The sequence below is a fragment of the Leguminivora glycinivorella genome, chromosome 11, assembly GCF_023078275.1.
Source record: "Leguminivora glycinivorella isolate SPB_JAAS2020 chromosome 11, LegGlyc_1.1, whole genome shotgun sequence".
In the NCBI taxonomy this organism is placed as follows: domain Eukaryota; kingdom Metazoa; phylum Arthropoda; class Insecta; order Lepidoptera; family Tortricidae; genus Leguminivora; species Leguminivora glycinivorella.
This window is the reverse complement of record NC_062981.1, coordinates 22,439,155-22,448,843: the sequence shown is the minus strand read 5'-3', so window position 1 is coordinate 22,448,843 and position 9,689 is coordinate 22,439,155. Positions and strand designations below refer to the sequence as shown.

Below are 9,689 nucleotides of genomic sequence, written 5' to 3'. Positions count from 1 at the left end.
TTGAAAAACGTCTAAGCGCTAGTTTCGTTGTGGCATCTCGATGTTACAGAGGAATTACTAGCTACTTGCAGCAAATGTTTTAGAGAAGCTACCGCGAACCACATGAAATGTTGCCTCCATGTCACATGTACAGTCGACTACAAAGAGATGTGTCCACTTTTTCACCTTATTACAATGCAATAGGGTGAAAAAGTGGATACATCTCTTTGTAGTCGACTGTACAGCCTGGCAAAATAGAGTAGAAATGGAGCTATTTTTTTATCATAGCAACACTTACATTTTTCATACAAAACTCTGACTCAATAGTTGCCACATGTAAAACGGTTTACATAAACGGTGGCGTTCCTATCATTTCTACTCTTTGCCAGGCTGTACGAAAAAAAAAGTGCGACAGAGATGGAACACGTCGAAAGTGGTTCGCGGTAGGTTTTCAGTTATGGAATCCGGTAAGAATGTATTTTACGGCAGCTAAAGGTGTAACAATTGACTTATATTTTATTTTACTAACCATAACTTTGAAAAGAAGCTTATTTTTCCTCGGACTAGCTTGATAATAATATGAGATCAAAGAGCAACGTAAAAGGCACTTATTTAAAAAAAAAGTCTCATACGACCTAACCATTTTGATATTTTTTTCGAATCCGACTCAAATTCAGTATAAATTTTAGTTAAAATTAGAGAATTCAATTTCGAATTAAAAGTACCTATCAAAGATATTCAAAAGGTAGTCTAAAAAAAACAAGATTAATTAAAAAAAAAACGTCTAAGCACTGTCTTGGGTTTGTTCCAAAGCCGTCCTTACAGCTGGCACCGCAGTCAGCTGTTGAACCAGTAGTTCCATGTTGGCAAACTGTTCGCTAGTCAGGTCCAGTGCCTGCCTCACGTGTTCCCACATACCGGCCAGCAGGAAATCCGCCCAGGTTAACTGTGGAAAAACACCTTTATATTTTTTTTAATGCCATAACAGACTGACGAATTTTGCCCAGTCCGAAGCGTGTTCGATCAGTTGGAATGTACGCCGTACGTCCGTTAAGGTGGCTCGCTTTCCATACAAAAAACATCTACCATTTATTTAGTCACCGCACACTACAACTAAATAAAAATATGCGCATACATCTACTATACATTATCCGTCGTCGCGGTAGTGAATGAAATACATTGTTTCATACAGAAATCATGGACAAATCCTTGTGAATTTTTTATTAATTTTACGTAAATGTGCGTGCCAAATTTTGTGTACAGACACAGAGCCGTCATATTTCGCGCATTTTTAGTTGACATTGTCATCAGTGACATTTGGCTCTTGACAAGTAATTATTTAAAGATATTGGTTTAGTTAACTCAAGCAGACTCAGAAATAATGACGCATTTTGTCAACAAAGATACATATCGTGTATTTCGACACTGCTAATGTAAATCGAAATGGCGTCTCGGTCAAACGACTGACTATGATGCACAAGATCGTGGGTTCGAATCCGAAGTTTTTTTTAATCATTTGAACTTTTATGGATTTATTAAGTATTTTTTATTTTTTTAATGGAATATTTGACTATTACTATATTGCTTTCCTATTTTTTATTTTCATACAAAAATACAATACAATCCTTTATTATGCCTTTGTTGATAAAATAAAATATTACACGTCTGGTATAATACATTATACATAGGTCATAGTGTGGGCATAGTATTAGTAAAGTATTGCATTTACTGAGCTGGTTGACCTATGTTATTGTTGTGTGAATGTTTTTCTTCAACAACTAAATGGTTATATACAAGAATATGGGTAGCTTTTGCACATTGTAATTTTTCCTCAGTCACCCGTTGACCACGAACGCTGTAAAGTGTTTGAAATATTGGGATGAATTTTAAACTCATTATACGCGATTTAATCCGTTTTCATAGTTTTTATTTCATGAGTAACTATCGCGGTAACTGAAGACAATATTAACTAAATGGTTACAAATAATAATTATCATCAATATAATCTGGTCCAGGCAGGCAATTATGGTCGTCGCGATAAATGATAAAACATCTGGCCGTCCCTATAATCGCACTTACTAATAGTGCGACAGGGACGGCCTGATATTTTATCGTCTATCGCGCGACCATGCTACCCGTGCTGTACTAGCTTTTGCCCGCGGCTTCGCTTGCGTTAGAAAGAGACAAAAGTAGCATATGTCACTCTCCATCCCTTCAACTATCTCCACTTAAAAAACATGTCAATCCGTCGCTCCGTTTGGCCGTGAAAGACGGACAAACAAACAAACACACATTATCTTTGGTGAAACAACGAATTCTTCCACTTCAGATTATAGAGTAACCAGCTTTATACCGCTTTATACAGCTTTATACCGCTTTTGATAAACTAGCTTTTGACCGCGGCTTCGCTCACGTAAGAAAGAGACAAAAAGTAGCCTATGGCACTCTCCATCCCTTCAACTAAATCCCCTTAAATAATCACGTCAATTCGTCGCTCCGGTTTTGCCGTGAAAGACGGACAAACAAACAGACACACACCATTTCCCATTTGTAATATTAGTATGGATTTGACATTATTATTTATATTTAATTAATTATATATGTATAGCCCAATTTCGTCGGGAACAGCGTGTTATGTAATGGCGTCGTTGGTGTACAGTCGTCTGTCACGCCGTGAAGGTGCGTTCGATTCCCAGGATTCTATTAACTTTTTGTATTTTTTTGGATATAAATTTCGTATTTTTTATTGACCGAGCAAGAATGGAGAGCCGAAGGTATCAATTTTATCTTAGAGAACCTATTGATATTATTATTGTCATTTTGATTTTCTATTTATTAAGTTGTGATATAAAACACAACTTTTAACACCCTCGCTAAATATAATATTTTATCGAAATTACTCGACCTTAGATAAAAAAAGTCCACTTGAGTTTTTAAAGCATTACGTTACTCAGTTAACTATTGCATTTTCATTTACTAATTTAAGATTTCAAAAGCGATTTGAATACCCTTGCTCCATCGAAAATAAACAATTAGAAAAAAAAATCATTCGAATCGTAGTTTAGAAACTAAAATTTATCTATACTTTTTTGGAATATTTAAAAATATCAGATTAGGATATTATGTTAGAAATTCTGAGTTCGACGAACCCAAAAATTATTACCATGTAAGAGAAAGGTTTTTAATTTTTTTTGTGGTTAACGCTCAGTAACTACTGTACGAGTACATATACATTTATGTATAATAATAAAACAAAAAATAGTGTCTCATAGTGTTGTGTTCCTGCCGGTGAGTAAGGCTGCCAGAGCTCAACGAGGGTGTGGGGTGCTGACGACGGGAGGACTTACGAAACTAATTTGTTCCGTCTATTGTCCTTTGAGTCGTCGGCAACCCAAACCCTCCTTTGAACTTGTACACTCCTTTTTGCTGTGCACACGCAGCAAAGGGGAGTGTACAAGTTTCTAATGGGGCGGCAACGCGCATGCGACACTCTTTGAGTTGCAGGCGTCCATAGGTTACGGTGACCGCTTTCCATTAGGCGGACCGTATGCTTATTTGCCACCGACGTAGTATAAAAAAAAAAGAGAAAAAGTCCTGGATTCGAACCCAGTACTTCCATGCAAATCATGCGATGGCACGTATTTACCGCAAGGCTATTTAAACAAGCTGTCGCCGCGTGAAATTATCGACTAGAAGGAATACAAAAACACTGTTTGTATGTGTGAGTGGTACTTAGAAATAATGTAAAATAGTAAATTTATCTACATTAAGGGGATTAATGTTACAATGAGAAGTTGACTGTTTGTTGTAATACGTCAATTTTAATATTAAATGTTCGCGAAGCATAATTGAAAGTATATAAATGCCTGTACGACTCCACAAAAAAAATAAGACTGGTAATTTGAAGATTAACGCCATCTAACGCAGCCTGAGCTTCGGGTAACCTAAGCGAGCCACCTTAAGATCGCAGCTTTAAGTGCGAGAGAGATACTTTGGCCGGACTAAAGTTGCGGTCTGGTACGCCCGTCTGTTAATGCGTTTTCAACAAGGAGAATTTCAACTCTATTATTCCGAGTCATGGTTTATATTTGAATCAAACTTTTGCGGAAATGTCGCTTGGACTTTATTGGAATATAATATTATTTGAACAACCTTTGTGGGAAAACTTTTAGTAGGTTTTCCCATCCAAACAAAAAGTATGCTAATGTCTTTTTTTAACCCTATTGTGAGTAACAAAACAACCTTAATAGATTGAGCAGTTTTTACTGCACTTACAAAGTGATCGCGGCTCTAGTGGTTACCTTATTGAGCGCTAGGTGGCCCCTGTTAGTGGCCACAACAGCGTCTAGTTTAGCGAGGCACGCCAGCGCCATCTGTTCGTCGAATGGACTAGCTCGGGAATCCAACTCTTCTGCTCCTACATCATGTATCTCTAAAAATACAAAACATTGAATTATTGACGATTTAATTTTATGAGATAAACGAGCAGACGAATCCCCATATTTATGTGATGTTGTTGTCCATAGACATCTGCAAACAACAAAGCAGGTTGCTAGTACATTGTCCACCATAAAATATTATACTTGTGTAGGTTGTATTGTAACATAAAATTGTAATTTCCTGTTGGTGAGTAAGGTTGTCAGAACTCAACAAAGATCGAGTTTTAGGGTGGGCAAGCTGCCTCTGGAGTAACAAGTGTCCATAGGCTAAGGAGACTGCAAAACTTTAATATTGTTGTTTGCCACCATTGTATTAAAAAATAAAAAAGACATTTGCAGAGGTTGTGAAGCTCAATAACTTACTGTTCAACAGGTCAATAAAAACATCCACAATCTTGTCAATCTCCAGGTCCTCAAAGGGGTCTGCGCCGGCGACTCCATGGCTACGGCCGAGGCAGCGGAGCACTGCCACACTGTGGAGCCCGCAGCGGGACGGACTGTCTAATAAAACTGCAAATGTAAAATATAATTATTGTTCAAACTTTTTAACAAGAACAATAATAACAGTCCATAGACCAAAATTTTATTTGGTCTATGGACTGTTTTGTTTATGGAATTTCAAATTTAGTATTATTTTAAAAAATAAGCAAAAATATATATGTCACTGATTCCGTCCGTACCTTCTCTGCTTTCCAGGCCAGTTTCAGTGAGCTGTTGCCCTGAGTAAGCTAGCAACATCTGAATGCTCTTGTGGAACCCTTCTGTTGGTAATGAGCTGCAAATATTTAATTGACAAAATTTAGTAGCTTAAAAAACCTAAAAGTACAGTATAAAAAAAGATTTTTTTGTTTAAAATGTATCTTTAAAAAAAATAATGTTGTGACTGGGCCATTTTCCTGTATAATGACCAAAAGGATTAAAAGTAATAAAAAGCTATTTTTTTTTCAAATTTATATTTAAAAAAAAAAGATAATGTTATGACTGTGCCATTTTCCCTATATAATAACCAAAAGGATTAAATGTTAATACTGTAAGTGTCGATTACACATATGTATTATGTGATTATCCTGAACTTGAACTTTGAGCTATTTTAGTATTTTTAGTCCTATTATGAAAAGTTCCAGGGTTTCAAGGACATGTCCGCGCCGACGCAGTAGCGAAAACGCCAACACTTGTTGCATGTTTATTACCTTATTTACTTACATTTCTTTACTTTCCTGTTTATCAGTCTTTTTCGTTTTAAATAATTTCCCTAAATGGCGAAAAGACATGATTGGCTATAAATATATTTCGATGATTCTAAAATTGCACTCGATCGATCGACCCTATTTTAATAATAATTGGTTTTTGTTAAACAATAAAATTAATATTACGATCGCCGGTTTTATATGACGATTTTCTTACGAAAATTATATCGATTTATTTTTATGTGATATGACATCTCTGCCGAACTCATTATCAATGTGAAGGAACTTGCTGATGCACTGCACAATTTAGAACTTATTCCACATTGCACGAAATTAATTAAATCTATTTGAAAACCAATACAAAAGAAAACAATTTCAAAACATAATTCAACCGAGTGACATTTTCCAAGTCGAGAACAGATTATAAATTCTCCTTGTTTGTTGGAGAAACGGATATAAGATTTCGTCCCTGCAAAGAGCATTGAATCACTACGTTTTAAGAGTCGGCACTCTCGAACAACCCTCGAACCGATTTATGCAGGCGTTTTTTCGACGGTCGTGAGGTCATGTCACTGCTACCAACACAAAGCAAAAGTCGCTAGGGCTCGACCAACCCAGTCCGTAATATTTATCGATATCGATAAATGTGCGATATTTCGCAGTATGGCGACTTAACAGTAAATTTATACATATATTTAAAAAACCGGCCAAGAGCGTGTCGGGCCACGCTCAGTGTAGGGTTCCGTAGTTTTCCGTATTTTTCTCAAAAACTACTGAACCTATCAAGTTCAAAACAATTTTCCTAGAAAGTATTTATAAAGTTCTACTTTTGTGATTTTTTTCATATTTTTTAAACATATGGCTCAAAAGTTAGAGGGGGGGGACGCACTTTTTTTTCCTTTAGGAGCGATTATTTCCGAAAATATTAATATTATCAAAAAACAATCTTAGCAAACCCTTATTCATTTTTCAATACCTATCCAACAATATATCACACGTTGGGGTTGGAATGAAAAAAAATATCAGCCCCCACTTTACATGTAGGGGGGGTACCCTAATAAAACATTTCTTTCCATTTTTTATTTTTGCACTTTGTTGGCGTGATTGATATACATATTGGTACCAAATTTCAGCTTTCTAGTGCTAACGGTTACTGAGATTATCCGCGGACGGACGGACGGACGGACGGACGGACGGACGGACGGACGGACGGACGGACAGACAGACATGGCGAAACTATAAGGGTTCCTAGTTGACTACGGAACCCTAAAAAATGTCTGGGATGGCTGTCAGAGGCGTATTTCAAGAATTTGGCGTTGGCATCATGAGCCAGTCAGGATTAGCGCCCCGTTAAGTGACGATAAAGTATGAAATTTAAGAAAAAATGCTGCTTTGCTACCCTAAAAAGAGCCTGCCGCCTTTAATACGCCCCTGTATAAAATGAATAAATAAAAGCAAAATATAACATCACTTTTCTTTTACATGAAGTAATTTTTCAACTACTTTACAGCACTTCTCAGTTGAACTAATTTTGAGGCGTTTGCAGAAAATTCCTATGATTTACTGTGCCTGACGTTCATATTTGGCACTGCCTCCTAATTAAGAGTTTTGTTATAAGCCAGTATTTGTTGCTTCATTTAATCTTCGTGTTCCTTGCATGTTTACCAGGGAAAGTTAATATTTACTGCAAAAAGCCTTGAAAACCTTTGCCCAACATTATCTTCATACAGGAGATGGATAAATATGCCGATTCTTCATTACCTGTTAAAATTACCCATAATCGTCATCTGAAATAAAGAGATTATCGATAAGTTGGTCACACTCTATTGGTACTCGTATTTTAGGTTATTTGTTTGTTTACAAAAAACTTATTTTTTTTTTTTTATACTACGTCGGTGGCAAACAAGTATACGGTCCGCCTGATGTAAAGCGGTCACCGTAACCTATGGACGCCTGCAACTCAAACAGTGTCACATGCGCGTTGCCACCCCATTAGAAACTATTTACAGAATGTTTTCGCTTAAATCGTAGACTGTACATGATTAGTACTACTTTAAATTGATTAAATGAGTAATTGTTAGCAACTCGAAACGAAAATAGAATAAAATACTAATAGTTACCGACCTGCATATATCCAGTGCAAAGCTAGGTAAAAACAAGCCACAAGTTGATATTTTCAAATATCTAACACCACAAATTTCACACTTTCTTATTGGTTTGCCCGAAATTTCAATAATTTTATTATTTGTGCCGTTTGTATATCCGAGGTCTTTATAGAGAGAATACGTCGTAGACGTCGCATCGGACCGATAGATGGCGCCATCGTTCGTTGTAAGTCGCTCCGGCGTCACACCGCCGCGATGTTGGTAGTCCCGTTTTCCCCACCTGCAACCTAAGGCCCCCCCCGCGCCCCGACCCGCCACCAGCCACCCTCATTGTTTCGTCGAACGCCGAAGTGACCGGTTGTCGCGTATTCCGTTCGAACATTTTTACAGCATGGTGTCTCGAAATTAATCTTTTAGTTTCTATTTCCTCGTTACTTCTGGTCAAACCAGAGTTATTCGTGTTTTTATTTAAAAAATGGCTTATAACATTTCGGAATTATAAAATTTTTCAATTTCATCCGTCAATTCTTTCTTCCCTTTTAATTTACGCTCGTTCGTCTTGAATAATGAGATATATTATGCCTCGCTAGCGATCATTATTCGTCTTTCGGGGTTCTCACGATAGAAATGAACGAGCGGTGCTTTATGATTCTACCCACTTTTTTGTAAGAAAGTTCCATGCTGCAAAAATCGTTACCGTTAATCAGTTTTCTTTTTTAAACTATTCGCATTTCCGAGACTAAAGTAGGAAGTGTTATCCGCGTATTAAAAGTTTCGCGCGAGAATATAAGCGGTAACGTAGGTAAGTTGCTCCGCCGGGGACCACGTGCTCCGGGGACCACGTGCTTCGCGACCGCGTGCTGCGCGACCTGCGGGCTGCGGCGGCGGCGGCGGCGGAGGGCGCGGTGAAGGAATACCGCGCTCCAAGGAGGTTTGAATTTCTCCGACGAATGGGTGAGCAGCTTCATATTATTTTAGAAAGAACATGTTCGGTTTCCGATTCGGTGCGTAGGACACGTGTCGGCGCCGAAACTTACTGGTAGCGCTGCGATAGCGCCACTGACGGCAGTGTTGTCCGCAACGTCGGCGCCGCCGAAGTTGCGTAGAAGTTGCTTCGCGTCACGCGAAGGCGTCGCGTGTGACGCTGTAAGTATGTCTGCTGCTGCCCCGACGCGAGCGCCGCGCCGTTAGTGATCAGTCGTCAATACGCAGGCTACCAGCGCGGCCACCTACGCCGCGAGCCTGCTGAAGCTGTCCACCAATATCGCTGGCCGCCACGCTTATGCTGGCGCCTCGATGGTGATGCAGAGCGTTCGTCTGCCGTGACAACGCCGCGATCCTACTGAAGCTGTCCACCAGTATCGCTGGCCGCCACGCTTATGCTGGCGCCTCCATGGTGATGCAGAGCGTGCGTCTGCCTTGACAACGCCGCGAGCCTGCTGAAGCTGTCCACCAATATCGCTGGCCGCCACGCTTATGCTAGCGCCTCGATGGTGATGCAGAGCGTTCGTCTGCCTTGACAACGCCGCGATCCTGCTGAAGCTGTCCACCAGTATCGCTGGCCACCACGCTTATGCTGGCGCCTCCATGGTGATGCAGAGCGTGCGTCTGCCTTGACAACGCCGCGAGCCTGCTGAAGCTGTCCACCAATATCGCTGGCCGCCACGCTTATGCTGGCGCCTCGATGGTGATGCAGAGCGTTCGTCTGCCGTGACAACGCCGCGATCCTGCTGAAGCTGTCCACCAGTATCGCTGGCCGCCACGCTTATGCCGGCGCCTCGATGGTGATGCAGCGAGCTCATCTGCCGTGACAACGCCGCGATCCTGCTGAAGCTGTCCACCAGTATCGCTGGCCACCAGTATCGCTGGCCGCCACGCTTATGCTGGCGCCTCGATGGTGATGCAGCGCGCTCATCTGCCGTGACAACGCCGCGACCCTGCCGAAGCTGTCCACCAGTATTGCTGGCCGCCACGCTTAT

The 9,689-nt window shown here is 40.1% G+C and overlaps 1 protein-coding gene across 1 annotated transcript; it reads right to left on the bottom strand.

The window, feature by feature from the left end:
- Positions 1 to 266: 266 nt before the first annotated feature.
- LOC125231201 (glutathione S-transferase 2-like) lies at positions 267 to 6,025 on the bottom strand. Its single transcript, XM_048136576.1, has 5 exons — positions 5,622 to 6,025; positions 5,099 to 5,193; positions 4,782 to 4,928; positions 4,281 to 4,411; positions 267 to 925 (listed from the first exon to the last, which is right to left on the bottom strand). The coding sequence occupies exons 1-5, from the start codon at positions 5,687 to 5,689 to the stop codon at positions 764 to 766; spliced, it is 603 nt and encodes a 200-aa protein (XP_047992533.1). The 5' UTR covers positions 5,690 to 6,025; the 3' UTR covers positions 267 to 763.
- Between the last annotated feature and the right edge of the window lie 3,664 nt (positions 6,026 to 9,689).